At 49.4% G+C, this 22977-nt stretch overlaps 1 protein-coding gene across 7 annotated transcripts in view; it reads right to left on the reverse strand.

Moving 5' to 3' along the window:
- SULF2 (sulfatase 2) overlaps positions 1-22977 on the reverse strand; it is a 131634-nt gene that overhangs the window by 71302 nt on the left and 37355 nt on the right. For all 7 annotated transcript variants that reach the window (XM_024238615.3, XM_024238614.3, XM_063720556.1 and 4 more), the window contains exon 3: positions 8109-8348. In XM_024238615.3, the coding sequence (XP_024094383.2) occupies positions 8109-8348 (240 nt within the window). The remainder of the gene's footprint in view (positions 1-8108; positions 8349-22977) is intronic.

The raw sequence follows: 22977 nt of genomic DNA on the forward strand, positions 1-22977 counted from the left end.
CTCTCTAGGCCTGGGGACGCACGAGGGCACAGAACAGAGGCCGCTGCTTCCAGGGAGCTGGCACTGTATTTATTTTTGAGATGGAGTCTCACTCTGTCACCCAAGCTGGAGTGTAGTGGTGTGATCTCGGCTCACTGCAACCTCCACCTCCCTGGTTCCAGTGGTTCTCCTGCCTCAGCCTCCCGAGTAGCTGAGATTACAGGCGTGCACCACCACATCCAGCTAATTTTTGTATTTTTAGTAGAGATGGGGTTTCACCACGTTGGCCAGGCTAGTCTCAAACTCCTGACCTCAAGTGATCCACCCGCCTCAGCCTCCCAAAGTGTTGGGATTACTAGCGTGAGCCACCACGCCCGGCCTGGGAGCTGGCATTTTAGAAACGAGACAATCAAGGAGACAAATGGGCAGAATACACAGTCAGTGGTGTTCAGTGGCGACGGGGGCACTGGTGGGAAAAAACTGGGATGAACAGGAGGCATGGGGTAGTCAAGGAAGGCTTCTTTGAGGAGGCAGCATTGGAACACAGACACAAGGAAAGTGCAGACGTGTAGAAGTTTTGAGAAAAGGAAAGACGTGCAAAGCACTGTGAGTGGGTGAATGTCAGGCGTGGCTGACTGCTTGAGAAGCTGTGGCTGGAGCACAGCAACTGAGGGGAGACCAGGAGGCTGAGAGGGTTTAGAGAGAAGGGAAGGCTCATTGGGACCCTGAGGTGGCTGTGGGGGCCTCTACCCTGAGTAGGTGGGAGCCAAGGAGGGCTCTGCCCAGAGGAGAAGGAGCATCTGAACTAGGTTCTGACCAGACCCCTAAGGCTGCTGCATTGAAAACAGACCAAGGGGTCATAAAGGCAGAAGCTGGGGGATCCCAGGAGAAACCTGGAACAGGGCAGGTGGGGAAGACAGTGGCGCAGATGGGCTGGTGGCAGCAGAGGGGACTCTGGGCATATTTTGAAGGCAGAGCTGACAGGGTTTGCTGATGGACTGAATGTGGAGTGTGAAAGGAATAGGAAAAAAAAACCAAGAATGGCACTAAGGTTTTGGCCTGAGCCACTGGAAAACTGGAGGTGCCGAGGAGAAGCCTGTGAGAGGCGCCGGGGAGGCGGGGGACCAGGAAGTGATGCTGGACTCATGCTTGATGTGCCAGGGAGAGCTCCAGGGGCGATGGCCAGGAGGCAGAGGGGCCAGGGTGGATGGGGTTTAGGGCAATGGGCTAAGGGCAGATCCAGAGAGTGGCAGGGAAAGAGGGGCGTTGGGCCACTTTATAGCATCGCAGAGGAGGACGGCCCACGCAGCAGCCCTCCTGCCCCTGCGGTCCTGAATGAAACCACTTTAGGGAAAAAACAAGTCTCATTTGTTGGGGGTGCCAAAATGCCCAGCGGACGCCTTTCCATCCTCCTGCGTGAGAGGGCGATGGGGTGCCCCACGTGTCCCGCCATGGTGGGGTCATCAGGGCACAGGGGCCCCCCAGCCCCTGGTGAGGGTAGCTGCCTAAGGCTGATGGCCAGGTTCTGGTCCTCAGCCGACCTCTCTACCCAGCTTTGTGTGAGAAGAGTGAAAATAACTGGGGCGCTCAGGGCCAAACCCCAAAACAGGCTCCAATTGAGAGCCCTGGCAAGACCTGGTCTTGCAAGGAGCATGTACCCCCCTGCTCCCCTGGCGCATTTTAGAACATGATGCGGAAGGGCAGAGGGCCCGCCACCATCTCTACGAAAGTCTGGACCGGATGGCAGAAGCTGGGGCCGGGAAACAACCTCAGAACTGCCAGATTCAGGTGTGGAAGGAGAAAGGCATTATCCTAATGGGGAGAAAATGACACTCCAATCTAGTTCACCAGAAAGGGCTGGAAAAGGTTGGCTTTTTGTTGTTGTTACTTTTTGAGATGGACTCTCATTCTGTCACCAGGCTGGAGTGCAGTGGTGCAATCTCGGCTCACTGCAACCTTCACCTCCTGGGTTCAAGCGATTCTCACACCTCAGCCTCCCGAGTAGCTGGGATTACAGGCACCCACCATCACACCCAGCTAATTTTTGTATTTTTAGTGGAGATGGGGTTTCACTATGTTGGCCAGGCTAGTCTCAAACTCGTGACCTTGTGATTCACCCACCTCGGCTTTCCAGAGTGCAGGGATTACAGGCGTGAGCCACTGCGCCTGGCCAGCTGACGTTACTTTTTTTTGTTTTTTTTTGCCAAAGGCAGTGTAGTAAAATTGTGATCAGCACTCCAGTATGCTTTTCCTTATCCTTTCCAGCAGCCCTTGATTTCTACCTGGCAGTCCAAGTGCTGGGGAAAAAGGGACTCAGCCAGCTGCTGCAGAGCAGGTGACCCACGCTGGGCAAGTTGGCACAATCCATGTGCTTTACACAATGATTGGCTCAGGGGCTGGCATGTGACTCAGGGTGGTCCAATCAGAAGGGATCTCATGCCTTGAGCATTCTGGAAAAGGATGCTCTCTTGCTCCTGCCAAACGTGGACAAGGAGGCACACAGCCGCTGGAGTGCCAGCCACCATCTCCAGACCCGTAGCCTCGTGATATGATCATGATACTCGTAAACCACGAGATCCGACTCTGCCTGCTACTTGCCTGTATCTTTTTTTTTTTTTTTTTTTTTTTTTTTTTTTTTTTTTTAGACAGAGTCTTACTCTGTCATCCAGGCTAGAGTGCAGTGGTGCAATCTCGGCTCACTGCAACCTCCGCCTCCCAGGTACAAGCAATTCTCCTGTCTCAGCCTCCCCTGTAGCTGGGATTACAGGTGAACGTCACTACGCCTGGCTAATTTTTGTATTTTTAGTAGAGACGGGGTTTCACCATGTCGGTCAGGCTGGTCTTGAACTCCTGACCTCAGGTGATCCACCCACCTCTGCCTCCCAAAGTGCTGGGATCACAGGCTTCAGTCACCATGCCTGGCCTGTATCTTTTGTTTAGGGAGCAAAAAATTCAATGTTTTTGAAGCCAGCTGCAGTCGGGGTTCCTGTCCGTTGGATCTAAAGGCAATCTATTGCCATGAGCATCACACATCTTCAAGAGCCAACAGGGCAGCCAGGAAGTGGGTTCCCTTGCTCAAGCAGAACTCACACAACAACATCACCTCCTCAGAATCGAGGGGGACACAGCCAGAGTAAAATTGCTGAGGGGAAGGAGATGCCCATTTTCAGCTTTGCCAGAAATTGGCAAACTGCTCTTCAAAGTGGAGGGAACAATTTACCATCATACCGCTGGTGCACGTGATTTCCTGTTTTCCTACATTCTCACCAACATTTGGTGCAATGGGACCTCTTCATATTTGCCGTGGTCATGGCTGGGATGTGATAATGCACTGTTGACTGCGTTTGCATTTTGCTGATTACCAGAGAGGCTGAGCACATGCTGCCACATTTTGATCTATGAGTGCAACTTACCATGACATTCATCAGAACATTGGCCTGAGGTGGGCTGTGTGATGTGATGCTATTGTGCAAATCGTCATCGTCATTGCTAACTTTTTTTCATTATTGTTTTTTAAAAATTGAGATCTCACTATTTTGCCCAAGCTGGTCTCGAACCCCTGGCCTCAGGTGATCCTTCCACTCTGGCCCCCCAAAGTGTTGGAATTACAGGTGTGAGCCACTGCACCCAGCCATCATTGCTAAATTTCCCAAGTGCCTACCATGACCATGTACCAGACACTGTTCTAATATATTTAATCTTCACAAAACTCTATGAGTTAAGTGACATTATTAACTGTGGTTGAGGTGGCCAAGACACAGAAGCTAAACTTGTCCAAGTTCATGCAGCCAGAAAGCAGCAGAGACTGGATTCGAACCCAGGCAAAGCTAATGCCCTCAACCACTCTGCAGAGAGCTGGGAGGTGTCTCATTCTGGGAACACTGTACAACTTTGACTTGTGGATATATAAGTGATCACAGGCAGGGCAACAGCACTTCAACTGCTGAACTGTGTTAAAGGATGACTATAAAACCTTTGTAAAAACTGAGGATGTGGCCAGGTGTGGTGGCTCACACCTGTAATCCTAGCCCTTTGGGAGGCCGAGGAGGGTGGATCGCTTGAGGTCAGGAGTTCGAGGTCAGCCTGGCCAACATCGTGAAACCCCGTCTCTATTAAAAATACAAAAAATTAGCTGGGTGTGGTGGCATGCACCTGTAATCCGAGTTACTGGGGAGGCTGAGGCAGGAGAATCGCTTGAACCCGGGAGGTGGAGGTTGCAGTGAGCTGAGATTGTGCCACTGCACTCCAGCGTGGGCAACAGAGTGAGACCCTGTCTCAAAAACAAACAAACAAACAAACAAAACAAAAAACCTGAGGATGCAATTGATCCTTCCAAGGGTATTCATATCTGAGATCCAAGTCCCTCAAGTTGTAAGAAGCCATACAGAGAAATATTCATGAACAAATTGATATTTATCCTGCTTAAACTTAGCTTCTCTCATTTTGTCCTTTGTCAATCTCCACTGCAAACATGGGGCCATGCAAAGCAAGATCACTGCAAAATGAAATTGCAAATCTTTTAAAAGATGCAGGGTTTGTAAAATTAATTAAAATGATGCTGGAAGATAGCTCAAAAAACACATGCAAATCCACTGACGAATAATTACCTGGTCTATAAAGATACTACATGAAGGAGAAGAGACTACTGAGAAGGATGATGAAGTATGAGATGCACTTCACAGGGGAAGATTCAGATGTCAAAGAATTAGGAGAGGCCCTTGGAAAAATTGATCAAATCCTCAAATACTTTTGCAAAAATGTCCCCGGTGAAGTAAAGGATATCATCTTGTGCCATCCATTTAAATTTGTGAAACACATTATATTCCTCCCTACACTTCATCAATTCACTTGCTTAAAGAATCAACTCATTAGTCGCAACTAGAGCCCAATATTTGTTAAATATCATTAGATGCAACCTAACAGAGGGCCGGGTGCGTTGGCTCACGCATGTAATCTCAGCACTTTGGGAGGCCAAGGCAGGTGGATCACTTGAGGCCAGGAGTTTGAGACCAGCTTGGCCAACGTGGCAAAACCCCATCTCTACAAAAAATACAAAAATTAGTCAGGCGTAGTGGCAGGCGTCTGTAATCTCAGCTATTCAGGAGGCTGAGACAGGAGAATCGCCTGAACCCAGGAGGCAGAGGTTGTAGTGAGCTGAGACTGTGCCACTGCACTCCAGCCTGGGCGACAGAGCAAGACTCTGTCTCAAAAAAAGAAAAAAAGAGATGTAACATAACAGAGTTATTCTCAAAACATTGTAGTTTCATTTCAAGATCAAATACCTTACTAAATACATTAAAAGCACTATTTATTATGAAATGCTGGTCCACTTAAGTAGCATTTTTCTGGGGTCAGTCTTCCTCAGTTTGGGCTGATCTCCTCTATTCAAACGAGTATCACAAACACAAATGGCTAATGACCATTAGGGTGGCCCGGACTTTACTTGTCCTTCAGTATCCATTTTCTTCTTCTCCCACAGTAAAATAATTTTCATCTGGGCAAATGTCCACCTAGAGTAAGACTACATTTCCCAGGCCCCTTTGCTGCCATGCATGGCCATGTGACTTGTTTCTCACCAATGGGAAATAAGGAGAAATGGAGTCGGAGTCTCTGACCACTTCATAGAGCAGGGCCACCAGAACAACTTGGAATTTTATTTGACATCCCCGGTCTCTCTCACACACACAGCCAAACTTAAATCCAACTGAACCAACTTTGCTAGGTGGCCACATGAACACAGGGTTTAACATGGCTGAAGACTCAGCAGGAACAATTACTTTTGGTCCTTGGGGGATTAAAAATTTACAATATATTCTAATATGTATGTACAAATCAATCTAAAAGGAAAAAATAATCTAAAAGGTTTTGAATTCATCACAGATTTTTGTCATTTTTCTTAGTCAACACTGATCAGTATAACATATCATGCAGTTGGATCTTCAAAAATATTTCCACTTTAAACAACAACTTAATATAAAAAACTCAAACCTGAGCTTCCTAGCTGCCAGGGCAAAGAGGGAAAGTATACAGGGTATGTGGCTCTTATTATGTAATAACCAGGAGTACACCAGTTCATCAGACTAAACAGGTGTTTTCAGGGTCCTGAGTTCTGAAAGTAAGGCTGGAATGGGATTCTTTGTACAGAGTGGCATTCTAAATATAATGAATAAAATTCTCAGTGGCAGTTTTACAAAAATGTAAATGTTCTCTGTATCTGGCTCTTTACACTTGACATTACGCTCCCAGTCTTCATGAGGGTATAATAATGAAGCATAGTTGAATAAAAGCACTTATTTAGGGAGACAGTTTTTGGTGATTTGCATACATTCAAGGACAAGTTTGGGAAATCCACTTTAGAGAATGTTTATTCTTGAAATGATTCATTTTCTCATGTCGCCTGTAAGATTTTGAAACATTAGCCTTGAGCTCCCACCCTGAGCCCTCAAAATGGCACAGAATATATGAGTTTCCTTTCAGTCTGATGAATACTATTTCCACGCCCCCTCTGAATTCCCATGATCTTGCATTCCATTTCTATTATGCCACAAACACCTCACTTTGACTCTGGGCAGGTCTCCTTTTTGGGCTGCAGTGGCCCTGGCTGTGAAATGAGGGGGATTGATGAGAACAGGTTTAGGGTCTTTACTGATCTTCCAGCATCCAAAACGAAAGGTTTCTGTACAGATCTTTCACCCAGAGGTTGCGAAAAGAGAGTCCGTGAGCCACACACTCACCCCTCAGACATATTTTCTTTGGCCCCCAGTATACATTAAAGAAAAAATAAGTTGTGCCGGCATATATTAAAATAAGATTTTCAGTGAAATATTCAGACTTCAAAACATTTCAAGGTTGGTCACTCTTGAGTGCATGGCTGTACTTTCTAGACCCAAGTTGCAGGTGCATCTTCAATAAGGGCCCACTGCTCTGCTGCGGGCCTGCCTGTCCTGCTTCTGCTAGCAACATCCAGGCCCCCCAACCATCTAGGGTGGTGGCCATGGTAACTTCTGACACATGTGGCTTTCTGCAGAGGCTCAGGGGAACCAACAGGTGGTTGATTCTGCACAATGGCACACACGATATACAGGAACAAAGTATAGGAATGAGGCCTACCTAGTTCTCAGCAGAACATACTTTCTAGGTGATTCTGGCTGTGGGATGAGGCTGTAAGAAGACACACCTTACTGGCTTGCTCCCCACCCCAAAGCATCCCTGCCAGCCCACACTGTGTATCTGAGAGGAAGCTGCCCAGCCTTGAGGGCTGCAGGTTCAGGGCTGCAGACAGGGCTGAAGGAGGCGTCCATCCTTCCCTTGCGGCACTCCCACCCAAACAAACCCCTTGTCACTTGGATGCAACTTCCTGGGGTTGCAACATCTGAGCCACAGTATCTAATTTCACAACTGCCGCGGCTTCTTACCCAAGGTGGGGAGTATTTATTTATTTTTAATTAAAGCAAGTTAAATTAATTGAGTCTAGAGGGTTTTGCAATGGTGCTGGAGGTAAGTGACTATACTGTAATTGCATCTCTACCTCAGACAAACAGCCTGGCAGGTGAGCCTTCAGAGCCCACCAAAGACCTCCTGCAGGATAAGCAAACAGGAACTGGGTCGCCCTCCACCCAGGATGACACGGGTGAGTGTGGACAGTCAACCACCACGTCAGTTTCTGCACCACCTTGGTTACTGCCATGTAGAGAGCGACCATAGAGACCCCATTATCTGTTCCCCTCCACGAATTCCCATCCCTCACCCCCATGTTTTGGAACCTTCTTCCAAGCTGATGGTTTGAAGTCAACAAAACAGTCCCTGATGGGCTTAATAACTATTAACAGAGGATGCAAACTCATGCATGGGCACCTTGTGGCCTCTCTGTGCTATAATTCATAGTTTGAAAACTCACTTTTTTGGGGGACTCAAATTCCTTTGACAAGGTCACTTTACATCACTACTGTAGGCAAATAAATCTGTATTTCTCTAATACACACAGAAATAAATGCACAACTCTGAAATTATAAGAGAGTTGCTCTAGGGGCTATCCAGAATCATCTCGGGCACCACAGCGGTGTGCAGACCACACCCAGGGATGCCCACCCTGGCTGTCACTACCTGCACCCGCCCCCGTCCCTGCTCACCTGTCCGGTAGCCGGTGCTATTGAGGTACACGGCGAAGGTGCGGCTCTCGTGCTGTGCCTGCCAGGAGGGCGAGGAGCAGTTCTCGTTGTTGGTGTAGGTGTTGTGGTTGTGGACGTACTTGCCGGTGAGGATGGAGGAGCGCGAGGGGCAGCACATGGGCGTGGTCACGAAGGCGTTGATGAAGTGTGCCCCGCCCTGCTCCATGATGCGCCGGGTCTTGTTCATCACCTGCATGGAACCTACAAGGCAAGGGTGGAAGTGAGGCGCAGGGCAGGAGACCCGGGGCGGCACTGGCACCAGGGGGCTCTCAGCACATGGCATCCCTAGGTCTGGAGTGGGCACATTCTGCAGACCTACGGGGCAGATGGGGCAGGGGCCACTGCTGCATGGTGGGACAGTCTTGCACAATCAGGGAGGACCCTGGGTCCCAAGTCCGCCTGGACTCTCCTGAGGTCCAGGTCTGGAGTCTGGAGGATTTTGCAATGGTGCTGCAGGTGAGTGAGTGACGGTACTGTCACTGTCCTGCAAGGCAGGTAAAAACCTGTTTATAAATGACCTGAGACTAGAATCAAACTGTTTTACAAATTTTAAACAGAACACTGTTTTTGCAGGGTATTAATATACACTGTTTTGTTTTTTCTTTTGGAAACCAACCATCACGTAAATTGAGGCAAGATTATACTTTGTTTTCTTTGGAACCTTCCCAATAATTGTTTGCTCTTACTGAAATCTTGTCACGCCAACCTGGGGGCAAACCTTCTCCCTGAGTATTCCCTGGCTGAGGTGCCCTGCCATCAGCCACAAACCCTGCTGGCTTCTTGTCCACACTTTTCTTCAAGCCTGGAACCTACCACCCCTCACCCCAAATCCAACCCATCGGCCTAGTACACCTCTCGTAGGGAGCCTCTGGCACCACCCTGGGCTTGAGAGCTCTGAGCACTCTTGTAGCGTTATGTCCTGAGTACTGATCATACCCCAGGCTTTGAGGTTTCGGTCATGCCTGCTCTTGTTTCTTTCTTTCTTTTTTTTTTTTTTTTGAGACAGAGTCTTGCTCTGTTGCCCAGGCTGGAGTGCAGTGGTATGATCGCGACTCATTGCAATCTCTGCTTCCCAGGTTCAAGCGATTCTCCTGCCTCAGCCTCCTGAGTAGCCCCTATATGCAGCTAGTTTCTGTATTTTTAGTAGAGACGACGTTTCGCCATGTTGGCCAGGCTGGTCTGGAACTTCTGATCTCAAGTGATCCGCCTGCCTCTGCCTCCCAAAGTGCTGGGATTACAGTCATGAACCACCTTGCCTGGCCATGCCTGCTCTTGTTTCTCAACCAAGCTGTAAGCAGAGCAAGACACTTAGGAAGAAAGGAAAGAAGGAAGGAAGGAAGCAAATGAATGTGTGTGGGAGCCCTACTGTGTGCAGGCCACGGTCCCAGGAGGGCAAAGGCTGTGTGCTCCACTCAGCGCTGAATCCTCAGCACTGCTGCCATGTGTGACACACAGTGGGTACTCAACATAGGTGTGACGAGTGCATGCTCAATTGTATGCTGTGGTTGGTACCCAGACCCTTAGTGATTTGATGGAAATATTCTATGGAAATCCTCTCTCTCTCTTCTATGGCCATCCTTGGTTTTTCCCCTTTTCCTTGCAGTTCTCAAGCTGTGCAGCAGGTTGAATGGTGCCCGCGTCCCCTAAACATAAGACCATGTCCTAATTTCTGGAGGCTGTGAATGTGACCATATTTGGAAAGAGGGTGATACAGTTTGGCTGTGTCCCCACCCAAATCTCATCTTGAATTGTGGCTCCCATATTTCCCACGTGTTGTGAGAGGGATTTGATGGGAGACAATTGAATCATGGGGGTTGTTTCCCCCATACTGTTACTGTTCTCTTGGTAGTGAATAAGTCTCATGAGATTTGATGGTTTTATAAAGGTTTTCCCTTTTGCTTGGTTCTCATTCTCTCTTGCCTGCCGCCATGTAAGATGTGCCTTTCACCTTCTGCCATGATCCTGAGGCCTCCCCAGCCACACGGAACTGAGTCCATTAAGCCTCTTTTTCTTTCTAAATTACCCAGTCTCAGGTATATCTTTATCAGCAGCATGAAGACAGACTAATACAGGGGGTCTTTGCAGATGTAATTAAATTGAGGCTACTGAGATGAGATTTGTTCTGGATTCCCCAGGTGGGCCCTAAATCCAGCGACAAGCGTCCACATATGACATGAAGTGGAGAAGACGCACAGGCACAGAGGGGAAGGCCACATTCAAAGGGAAGCAGAGACTGGAGGGATGCACGTACAAGCCAAGGAACAAGGAACTCCTAGGGTCCCCAAGGCTGGAAGAGGCAAGGAAGGGCTCTCCCCTAGAGGCTTCTGAGGAAGCACAGCCATGCTAACACCTTGATTTTGGACTTCCAGCCTCCAGAACTCTTGAGAGAGTAAATTTGTTGTTTTAAGCCACCCAATTTGTGATTTGTTAGGACAGCAGTGGGAAACCAAAACAGGGTCTACCAGGCATGTGAAGGCTGTGATCCCAATCACCTAGCAACCCCCTAGAAACCTGAAAACAAGCATCAGACCCACCGCAGTCTCCTGGGATCTGGGGAAGGCCCTCTGCTCACCAATCAGCTGCTTCTACTTTGAATTTTTACCACCAATCAAGTCATCAAGGTCGTGCCCTTGAGGTCCCAGGATCGCACATTGGCTGCCCTCCCACCTCCTGGCCCCTGCCTCAGCTGTACCCCCAGCCTGGGACGCTCTCACTCCTCCAATCACAGGGCTACCTCTGTCTCCTTCAAGGTATTGATCAGACACCACCTTCTTGGAGAGGCCTTCCCTGGCCTGTATTGAAACCGCCTCCCGCAACCCACAGCACTCTCCACTCTGCTTCCCCGCTCCGTGTCTCTCCACAGCAGTTACTGTCCTCAAACATAAGTCATTTTGATTTCACTTATTTGTATGTTGCTGCCTTCACCACAAGGGCAGGGACTCAGCCTACTTTGTTCACTGCCTAGCACAGTGCCTGGCACATAATGTGCTCAACAGAGACCAGCTACATTAACTTACTATCTTACACTCTTGGGTTTTCATATCTCAGGAGTCCAAACCAGTTGGTGTCCACAGATCTGTGTGTTGGTATCTTGTAGAGTGGATTTTAAAAATTTGACATTAAATAGCATCACACAGAATATGTGCTCTCCAGTTTGCCACACTCCCCCTGCGCTCCCTACAGTCTTACACCACCTGCACCCACTCTCATTACCTGCCTTACCCCTGAAGGCTTGGGTGTTGCAACCTTCTGATATATCTAAGGAATTGAGAGCACTCCAACTTATTCCTGGGGAAGAGGGCAGTCTTCTATGCCAATAATAATCATTATAATTAATAGTGGCAACTATCACTGGCTGAATGCTTATGGCTGGGCTGAAGACATTCATCACTTAATTCTCCCAATGGCCCATTTTACAGAAGAGGGAACTGAACCTGGGGAGCTGAATGACTGGCTAAGGCTGCACAGCTGGGAAGGCAGTGAAGACTCAAGCCTAGTAGAGGCGGGGTGTTGAGTTTCACATTCACAAAATGTCACAGTCACACGGGAGGTGGTAACAGTGTCCTGAGGAAGTGCAGAGAGGTCCCCATGCTCTTGGTCCACTCTTGGCTTCGGTTAAGCTCAGAATGGTCCCTTGGTGACCCAGAAGGGGGTCCTCTAGTGGTGACTTCATCAGGCACACCAGGGGTGGGGGTGGCCCAGGGTCACATCACCAAACACCAGGGATGCTGGTGGTGTGAAAGGCCGCTTGGAGCTCCAGGCAGGGGGTGGCATTGCCTTAGATTAATTGCGTGTCTTGGTTTCCTTCTACTTAGGGCAAGCAACCTCAGCTTTTCCTTTAGGGTAGTGGAAATCCTCTTAAAAACAACAACAACAACAACAACAACCAAAGCCAATTTTTAAAAAGTAAATAATAATACAAGTGGCACACAGATATATGATAAAAATTGTGAGGGAATGATTAGAATTTGGCAATCACTGGCTTGGTACAACCCGGACCTGACATCCCTTGATGTGTGGCTTGGTACAACCCTGACATCCGTTGATGTCATTCGGCTGTCGATTAGACCTCAGGTGCCACACCCACAGCCGAGCCCTAATGTCACCGTCCCTCCTGCTCCTCCCGAAGCCACTCCCCTTTCCTCCGGGTACTTGGGCAATCATCTTGGCTACAGTTCCTCCCATCTTTCAGTTCCCACATCCAATCCATCAGCAAAGCCTGTTGCTCTCTCTTCAACGTAAACATCCATGATCGGACCCTTGCCACCTCCCCCGTGGGCCAGGCGATCATCCTCTCTCCCTGAAATCAGGCCAGTTGCTTCCTGATTGGACTCCAGTCACTTATTCCCCATGGTGCAGCCAGAGTCTCCTCTCCTGACACTCTCCAGGGCTCCTGCTCACTCAGAGGAGCCCAAGTCCTTCTGGCCATCCAGAGTGTGGTGGGACCCAATTCCCTCCCTCCCTAACCCCATCCCTCCCCCCTCAAGCCCATCCCCCTCTCCGCCCACTCTCTGCAGCCACAGGGCCCCCCCCTCTGTCCACAGACTGACCAGGTGTGCTCCCATTCCAGAGTCTGCACCCTGCTGTTCCTTCTGCCTGGAACACTTCTCCTCCAGAGCCCCGCAGCGGTGCCCTCACCCCCTTCTTGTCTTTACTCAAAAGTTCCCTTCTCCGTGGAGCCTTCCCTGGCCCCCAGTATTTTCTACTTCCTTCCTTGCCTGACATTTTCAACCCTGCACTCATCATCTAACACACGATATACTTTTATGTATTTATCCACTGATCCCGTTTGCTGTCCCCTGTGACTTTTGATGGCTCCACAACTCAGCCTAGAACAGTGCCTGGCACGCAGCGGGCGCTCATAAATATTTCTTAAATGCATGAGTCCAGGGCACCCCAAGTGGAATCAATCGTTTGCTCCCTGGTCCCAAACACTAAGGAGAAAGGACGAAGCAGCTGGTAGTGAGATCTCAGCCTCTCTCGGTCTCCAGAGCCTGCAGAAAGGACAAAAGCTGGCCACCCACCTGACTGGTCACACCCTTCTCTGGAAGGGAACACAGGGCAGGCCGTCGCCTGATGAAATCACCTGCATTCCGCAGCCCTCAGTGCTGCCTTGGCAAACAGTGAACAGCCTCCAAAGCCATTTCTTGTTTTTAATGGGCTCAAATCCAGGGTCTCGAAATGCTTAGATCTCCTTCCTCCTCTTTCCAGAGAAAGTGAGCTGTGAGGTGCTCTTGACCAGCATTTACCCTTCCCAAATCAGCCGGTGGAGGAGCGCTGTGTCAATCCACGAGTAAAGGACAACAGTGCCTCGGAATGACAGCAGCATCTGTGCATGGGCAGTGCTATGTGCTAAGCCTCCCCTTGGGGACAGTAACCTGCTTTATTAAAACTGCCATAGCGACGAGGCTGTGGAAACCATCATCTCTAACACAAAAACATATGATCTCATCCCCTTGCCCAGCCCCGGCCCTAATGCAGAAGGACAGCTCCGACGGGAGGGAAAGACCTGAACGACGCGGCCACACAGAAATGAAAAGGCCAGTTTTCAAGCTTTTCAATGCAGCTGGGCCAGCCAACCTCAACTTCTTTCGTCCAACATAAACCTGGGGACATGCAGACAAAAACAGTTTCTTTCCGTGACCAGCCTTCCCACCATACTGGGCTGAGGGTGAGGTCACTCTGACACCCCTGTGACTCTGATGGGCTGGAGAGGCCTCACCCCCACGCCCATCTGTTGGGATTTAAACTTGGGGGCCCAAACCACCCAACTGCCAGAATGCAGTTTCTCCCATGACACTCCTGAACTGCCTCCCCATTCACGGTGGCTTTTTGGGGGCCTCTCTGTGCACCACTGTGCTATCATTTGTTTGATATTTTTATTTAACGTGATTTAAGAAAAAACCCTTTAATCTCAATCCAAGTTAACTATGTAGAGTTAGATAATTAAGGTGGGAGTTATATATATATTTTGATGCACCATCCAGTAAGTCCATCATTGATAAAATCAATGTTTCGCTGACCTGCCACAGATGACGACGTTGCCAGTGTCATAGGAAATGCTGAATGAATTTGCTCTTCTAAAGGTCTAAGTCAAAGCAAACACTATCTATGGGGACTTAGCAAGGTGCCAGGGAGTTTCAGGATTCAAAACATGACTTTTTTTTTTTTCACCATTCCTGAGGCTTAGGTGGCTCCTATCTGTTGGAGGCCTGCTTCAGCTGGGAGCAGGGGAACCCCACACCCCTCCCAGACGAATCCCTGCGGCCCACAACTTGGGTGATTTTGATGTATAACTAATGAGATGCCTTCCTATGGCTAGTTTCTAAAAATTATAGACATATCATTAGAGTCTGTGATGGCAAGGCCTCCTAGGGAAAGCAGCGGAAGGAAGAATGGGGCAGGGAGAAAAATAAAGGCGGAGTCAGTAAACTCAGGACCTTGACTTAAATTCATTCTAATCACTGTTTTCTCTGCCTGGACTATTGCAGTGGGCTCCTAAGCTGTTCTTCTATTTTCCATTTGGTGGCCAGAGGCTTTTTCTTTTGAGACAGGGTCTCACTCTGCTGCCCAGGCTGGAGTGTAATAGTGCGATCACAGCTCACTGCAGCCTCGACCTCCCCAGGTTCAGGTGATCCTCCCACCTCCGCCTCCTGAGTAGCTGGAACTACAGGTGCACACTACCACACTCAGCTAATTTTTGTACTTTTTGTACAGATGGGGCTTCACCACATTGCCTGGGCTGGTCTTGAACTGCTGGGCTCAAGTGATCCTCCTGCCTTGGCCTCCCAAAGTGTTGGGATAACAGGCATGAGCCACCGTGCCTGCCTGGCCAGGACTTCTTTTAAAACAGTCAGTGAAATCATCATATTCGTTTGCTCTTTGTCTTCCAGTGACTGCCCGCCTCATTCAGGGTAAAAACCAAAGTCCTCCCTCTGTCCTACAAGCTCCTCAGTGATCTGGATGCTCACTCGCCCCAACTACAACTCCTACCGTGCTCTCTCTCTCTAAGCTTCCTCTGCTCCAGTCACATTGACCTCCTCGTTGTTCCTTGAACATACCAAGCACGCTTCTGCCTCAGGACCTTTGCACCTGCCACTCCTCAGCCCAGACTCAGTCCCTCATTGCCTTCAGGTTTCTGCAAATATCACCTTCTTAGCAAGGCTTTCTCAGGACTGTGCTGATCAGAATCATGCCCTCCCCTTCCTTCTTGCCTTTTGCTGCTCTTCCTGGTGCTTCCGTGTGAGTAAATGAAGAGTAAACATTCTTAGGGGACATGCAGGCTGCAGATGGTGCCTTTGGGGTGAGTGGTGTACACAGTGGGTGGGGAGTCAAGGGCTATCTCTGCTTTGCATTACTTGCATATTTTGAAGTTTTGCTTGTGTAATTTTATTGATTGTTTTGAGATGGAGTCTCCCTCTGTCTTCCAGGCTGGAGTGCAGTGGCGCGATCTCGGCTCACTGCAACCTCTACTTCCTGGGTTCAAGCGATTCTCCTGCCTCAGCCTCCCGAGCAGCTGGGATTACAGGCAAGTACCACCATGCCCAGCTATTTTTTTTTTTTTTGTAATTTTAGTAGAGACAGGGTTACACCATGTTGACCAGGCTGGTCTTGAACTCCTGAATAAATAAAAAATAAATAAAAGAAATGCAGCAAGAGGGCCACAGGTTTCTAGAACAATGGGAGAGGGCAGGATTTGGCACTTGGCATTCCTGCACGGGTCTGCAGGCCTGTCTGTGTGCTACCCCTATGTGAAGCAGGCCCTGGGATTTAGGGGAAGAGGGCACACAGTGGGCTTTCTATAGGTGACCGAGAAATCTATAGATGGTCTTGAACTCCTGGGCTCAAGTGATTCTCCTGCCTTGGCCTCCGAAAGTGTTGGGCTAACAGTGGCCACATATCACCTGCTACACTCTATCTGGGGCCAGTCTGCTCCCAGGGGCCCCCAAGATGTGCGTTCTTTCCTTGAGAAGAGGGGCATTAAGGTCCACCCGGCATAGGGCAGGCTGAGGATGAAGGGGGCCTCTCCAGGCCGCATCCTTCTCCTGATTCCTCTCTTACCTGTTTTGTTTTATATGTTAAAAGGGTTCAGCTGCTACAAATGAATATGTGTATGTGTATAACGCACACATAGACACATGGACATATACACTTCAGTCCTAGACTGAATCACCAGGCCCTTTTTTATCCATAGACTTTGGGTGCCAAAGAGCACTGAATTGAGAGGCCAAGAATGAGGTGTGAACTGTCGTAAATCAGTGACTTTCTATGAGCCTCAGCTTCCCTGTCTGTAAAAACACAGCCCATAAATAACTTTAGGTACAAGGTTTGACTATGAAATTCTAGGATAGATTCTAGAACCTATCGCTATGTCACCATACTCAATAGGATGAAAAAGGTTTTCAGTCAGAAGATCTGATTCCAAATCTTGATTTTTGCCACTTCCTATTAACCAGGTACCTTGTGCAAATGATTTAGCCACCCTGCACCTCAGTTTCTCCATCTGCAAAGCAGGGAGAGTAACCGTGCCTCCTTCTCAGGGTTGTTCTGAGTTTTGAGGGGGGAAATATATATATATATATATATATATATATATATATATATATATATACACACACACACACACACACACACGGTTTTTAGTTCAATGCTTGACATACAGAAAGCACTTAATGCATGTCAGCTTTTATTTATTTATTTACTTATTTGAGACAGAGTTTCTCTCTTGTCACCCAGGCTGGAGTGCAATGGCAGTATCTCGGTTCATTGCAACCTCTGCCTCCTGGGTTCAAGTGATTCTCCTGCTTCAGCCTCCTGAGTAGCTGGTATTACAGGCTCCCACCATCATTCCCGGCTAATTTTTTGTATTTTTAGTAGAGATGGGGTTTCACCATGTTAGCCAGGCTGTTCTTGAACTCCTGGCCTTAAGTGATCCACCTGCTTTGGCCTCCCAAAGTGCTGGGATTATAGGAGTGAGCCACCGTGCCCGACCACATGTCAGCTTTTCAACAAGTATCATCTCACACAGAGTTAAAAAACGGAGTCCCTCTAGACTAAATCTTGTCTGCATGTGTGTTTGATTTAGGTCTGCCCAAAAGGAAAGGATTTTAAAAATTGAATGGCCTGTTTCTTAAATTGCGAGATTTCACATCAATTCAGCTTTCTGGCTTTGCTTGAAAACTGCAAAGATCTGGCTTTGATGGGCCTACGGTGGGCTGGACCCGAGTAGCGATGGCCCACTTGAGAAGGTCCTCCTCCGGTCTTCCACAGCCCCTACCATGCCTACTTCTGCCTTGCCAGCACCTGCCTAGCCCTGTGGGCATGGAGTTTGCAACCCTTAGCTGATTCAATTCCAAGTGAAGGGAGCAGCTAAATAAATCTGCAAAGGTAACACTCTACTGGGGCCCAGAGACCTGCAGAGAACAGGCATTCAGCAGGGAAGAGAAGCTGCGGGGTCAGGTACAGGTTGGAACAGAGTCTTGACCTGGACAGGTAGGGGATGAAGAGGGCTATGAGGTCGAGCCACAGGTGGGGAAGAACCTGTGTCCTGCACTGTCCTCTGGCCACTGGTGTCCACCTAACAGGCTGGAACTCATTCAGCAGCCCTCTCCTGGCCCTCAAATGTCCCTGGAATGTCCACAGTGCTGTAGGATCAGCTTGTGAGCTCCCTGCCATGCCCAAGGCAACGCCTGCTAATGGGCTGCAGCAGACTGGGCCCCATCGGACCTGACCAACTGCCCCAGAATAGCTCTGTCTCCAGCAGAGGGGAGAGAAAGGCCTGGGGCGCACACAGCAGAAATCGGGAGCCACACTTGGGCAAAAGGAATCTCTTATTTCTCACCTAGTAATGTGCTCACTGCTGCTGGTGGCAACTCTTGCTATGCCTGTAACTCAATCCAGAATAATTACACTGGATTCTGGAGACCTGTTGCTCAGAGGTTGTTGTTTTTCTTTTGATGGTGCAAAGGTGAACCATTCCTGACTCTTGGACATCACAAAATAAAGTCAAATGTTATTGCTGGTTTCAGCTACGAAAAGCCAAGGCTTCAAATCGGTTCCTAAACCCAAAATCAATTAAGCAGATGTCGAGGAGGCAGGACTGAGATTCTATTAATAAGCATCAGGTTGTCAGAGAGACCATGCAGTTAATTTTTTCTCTGTTGCTTTCTGCTGCCTCTGGTTGCAGAAGTTCCTGGGAGAAAATTCTGCTATGGTCATCCTCAACCATAGCAGAGAGGTGGCAGAGCACATGTGGGAAAGGGCAGGGCTTAGGTGTAATTGACGGGGCTCTGCAATGATTGGTCATTTCCTTTCTGAGAAGCTCCACCCAGAAATATTCCTCTAACTCAAAATGCTACAATCACCATCCCTGGGAGGGATATTTATTCAATGGGGCAGGGCTTCCAGGGTGTTTTCCCCACTTTTCAGAAGGGGCTACGCAGAGCTACCACTCAGCCACAGGCTTGGTGGGTGATGTTTGCAAAGCAGCTTAATGTCCCCCCTTCCCCACCTCTCCCAATCTGTTCCTCCTGCCCCCGCCTTCCCATCTCTGTAAATGGCACTGCCATCTGCCCAACGGCTCAGCCAAAAACCTAGGAGTCATCCCCGATTCCTCTTCCCTCACCCGCCCACTCGCGATCCATCAAGCAAACCCTGCCGACCTTCCAAGCAGCACCGGAATCCACCCACCTCTCTCGCTCTGCAGTGCCCCGTCCTGCTCCGTACCACCAGCATCTCCCACCTGGACCGCTGCAACCACCACCTGATTTCCCTGCTTCCGCTCTTGTCCCTGGGCCACCCTCTTCACCCACAGCCGGGGTGTGCCTCTGAGAACATGCACGCATAGCTGACCGGCTCAGAACATTCTGGGGACCTTCCATCGGGCTTGCAATCAAATCCAGACCCTGCTGCATGGCGTGCTGGGGACCACCAGGTCTCCCCGTCTGCTCTCTGCCTCCCCCTTCCCCATCCTCCTGCCCTTCATTCCCAGGTCCTGCTGCCCTCCTCCAACGTCCTGGGAAACCTGTTCCTGCCACAGGGCTCTTGCACGTGCCGTGCTTCTGTCTGCAGTGCTCCTGCCTCGGGTTTCCACGTGAATGTCTCCTCGTGACGCAGGTCTCCCCAGTGTTAGGCCACACAGCCACCCTGCCCACTGCTAGGGGAGCTGCCCTTGCTGGGACCCTTGCTCCTGATCTCTGGTGTGGCTGAGCCCCTCAGTTGCCCACCAATATCTCTTTCCCCTTCTTCCTCTGATCAGGCTGTGACTTTATTTTCAATGCACCCAGCTAGGAAATATTTCCCAGATTCCCTTATGGCCAAAGATGTGCCAGGAGCCTGCCTGTGGCCTTCCAGCCCTGCTCTCTTTCCAGTTCTCCACCCCAGGACACTGGCCTGGAGGTGCTGGTTCAACAAGCCCCTTCACTCTCTGGGCTTTGGGTTGGATTTGATTGACAAGGGCCCCTGGCAGGAGATCGGAGAAAGAAGAAAGTGAGGTTGGTGGACAGATTCCTCCACCTTCCTCTCTGGTGCCAACAGAGGATGACAGCTCTTGTGGGGTGACCCTCTGTGTCTCTGGGTTCCAGTAACCTCTTGTCCCACTGTTGCTAATTAGCCTGGGGCACTGCCCTATCCCTAGTGGTTTCCTCGCACTTGCTCACACCTTAGCAAAAAACACTTAAACCGTCTTCCAATGATTCAAATTTGCATGTGCTTTATAATTCTTGCTGAGATCATGTGGCTAAGTAAATAAGATCTATTCGTGTTGCATGTGACTTCTGAAGTGGGTTTTTTTTTTTCTTTTTCTTTTTCCTGCCCTTCTGCCTCTGCTTCCTTCTTCTTGCTGCCTAGAGTGTGGCTATGATAGCTGGAGCTCCAGCAGCTGTTCTAACCGCAAGGTGACTTTGCAGATGGAAGCTACGCAGTAAGTATCACGGAACAGAAAGGCAGAGAAGGAGCTTGGGTCCCTGATAACCTTGAAGCCACCAAGCCAGCCCCAGACTGCCTACCTCCAGACATCTGTATAATTCTGTCTTGTTTAAGCCACTGTTATTTTATGTTTTCTTTTACATGCAGTCAAACCTAATCCTGATACACTTAACTTCCAGAACTCAAGTGATCTCCCAAATGTTGCTGAATTGAAAAAAAATCACCTTACAGGAATGTGCTTGGCAAGCTGAACACCAGTGTGGGTCCGAATGAGCCTCTTTTCTTCCTGAGATAACCTGCATCCACATGTTTTTCCTCCTCTAGTGATCAGCGGCAGGAAGTCCAGGAGGTGGGATCTCAGAGAGGCTGAGCTGGAAGTTACCACCGATCTGGTGTCTGGAATCTGGGCATGTTGTCCTGGGCTTCCAGACATTTGGCCCCTACGGAGAGTACTTGAGCCTGCGATTTGGAATTGATCTCCTGGATATCAGGCTGTGGCACAGGGTGTGGTTTCCTTGTGTTCACAGATGGAAAGTGGAAAACAGGAGGCCGGCCAGACCTCTGCTACATCTTTCTTTCAAAAGCCTGCTTCTCCCACTGGACAGCTCTCCAGGCTGGATCCCTGCAACTTTCAGGATCTAGGGAGGGTCTCAGATTCAGTAAAGCACAAACAAGCACACAGTTTGTATACCATCCCCACCCTCCCCTACTCTAAGCCCACCCAGGCCGGGGCCTCTCTCCTCAACGTCTGACTGATGTGGCTGCCTACTGGACGGTTCCTGTTGGCTTTTCACAGGCACCTGCAACTTCCCAGGTCCAGAACTGAGCTTTATTTATTGATTTATTGATTTATTGAGACGTAGTCTCGCTCTGTCGCCAGGCTGGAGTGCAGTGGCGCGATCTCAGCTCACTGCAACCTCCGCCTCCTGGGTTCAACCAAATCTCCTGCCTCAGCCTCCCGAGTAGCTGGGACTATAGGCGCGTGCCACCACGCCCCTCTAATTTTTGTGTTTTTAGTAGAGATGGGGTTTCACTGTGTTGGCCAGGATGGTCTCGATCTCCTGACCTCTTGATCTACACGCCTCAACCTCCCAAAGTGCTGAGATCACAGGCATGAGCCACCGCACCCAGCCCAGAGCTTCTAACCATGGTTTTCCCCACCTCTGTACACAGAAAATCCATTCTCATAGTTTTTCAGGCCACAACCTTGGAGTCATTCTCAACTCTTCTTTCCCATCCCTCATCAGTTCCATCAGCACTTGTATCAGCTCTACCTTTGAAATATGACCAGCACTTACTACTTTCCTCACTCTGGTCTGAGCCGCCATCATCTCATGCCTGGACCATTGCAATAGACTCCTCACTGGGTTCATCTCATGCGTGGACTGTTGCAGTAGACTCCTTACTGGACACCCTGCTCTCATTGCACCTATTCAGTCTATTCTTCTAGAGGGGTCCTATGAAGACTGAAATCAGATGCTCAATGTCCTCCTCTGCTCAATGTCCTCTATTGATGTCCATCTCACTCAGAAAGCCAAAATCTTCCTCCCGTTCAAAGGATGCCCTGCACGGTCCATCCAACCACCACCTCCCTATTACCGTTCATTCTTCCTGCTTCCCTTGTACACACTGCTCTGGCCTCTTTGCTGCTCTGAGCCTGCTGGGGCAGCATCTGCCTCAGGGCCTTCGCACACACTGTTCCCTCTGCCTGGAGTGCTCTTCCCCAGGGATCCCCCTTGACAGGTTTCCTTACCTTCTTTGTTCAGATTTCCCCTTCCCAATGAGACTACCCTGTAGAAAATCCCAGCGATTCTTTTCTCCACCTTTCTCCTGGTTGGTCGCCCCTCCTGGCTTTATTCTCCTCCTCACTTTCTGCTCTCTTTTGTACTATAGATTCGATGTGTCTTGTTAACTCTTGCATTAGAATGTAAGCTCTGTTTAGTTTGTTTGCTGTTGGATCTCCTTTGGCATACAGTAGGTGCTCAGGAAACACCTGCCGAATGAATGAGTCTGGTCCACAGTTTGAGCAGCTGCTTCAGAGAGCGCCACGTGAGGGTGTCACAAGCATCTCTCTAACTGGACTGCACACCAGCTACCTGCCTTCTTCTGGCGCTAGCTTCTGAATTTTCCTTTAGGGAACCTGCTGTATCCCAATCCCAGTCCTCGTGGTTCAAGTGGGGTTGGCTCCAGTCCTGGCTCCAGGAATGTGCACGTGACTCCATCCGGCCAACCATTGTGTTCCATTCCCCTGAATCTGGTTGACCAGAAGTCCCAGACAGTCTCAGACCAAAAAGACTCAATTTGGGGACTCCCTTCTAGGTGAGAGCAGCTCTCTTTCCACAGGGATGGCTTGTACCTGTATGGTGTTCATGTGGGTCTAGTGATGCCAGGAATGCTGCCTGGAGAGCTGGCTTGAGAGTGAAGCCAACTTAGAGGAAAGCTGAGCTCAGGGAGATGGAGGGAAAGAGGCTATCCAGAGACAAAGCTCCTGGATCCAGCCACACCTGAAGCTCAATGTATACTTGGACTTATTCATAGGAGTCCAATAAAGTCCCTTTTTTGATTCCTCAATCCTGCTTGAGTTGGGTTTACATCACTCGTAACTGAGAGAATTTAGGCTGACAGAGAGTGGTTGTGACACACGCATTTTTAACATCCAGTGGAAGGCTGGTTCCCATGGCACTTTTGCAGGCCCCAAAACCACCACTCAGTTGCTTTTCACCAGCCATGATGGTGCAACTCTGTTCATCAGCAGAGGCAGTAATGGCAGAAGAACCCATGCCAAACTTGATTGACAAGTGTCACTCAAATTATGGGGTATGTAACCAAGCCAGGCTCACATACCTGGCAGAGTGGGCGCCATCTCACCTGCATGAGTGTAGACAGCACTCACCCCACTGTGTTG

Source organism: Pongo abelii, chromosome 21 (genome assembly GCF_028885655.2).
Source record: "Pongo abelii isolate AG06213 chromosome 21, NHGRI_mPonAbe1-v2.0_pri, whole genome shotgun sequence".
NCBI lineage: Eukaryota > Metazoa > Chordata > Mammalia > Primates > Hominidae > Pongo > Pongo abelii.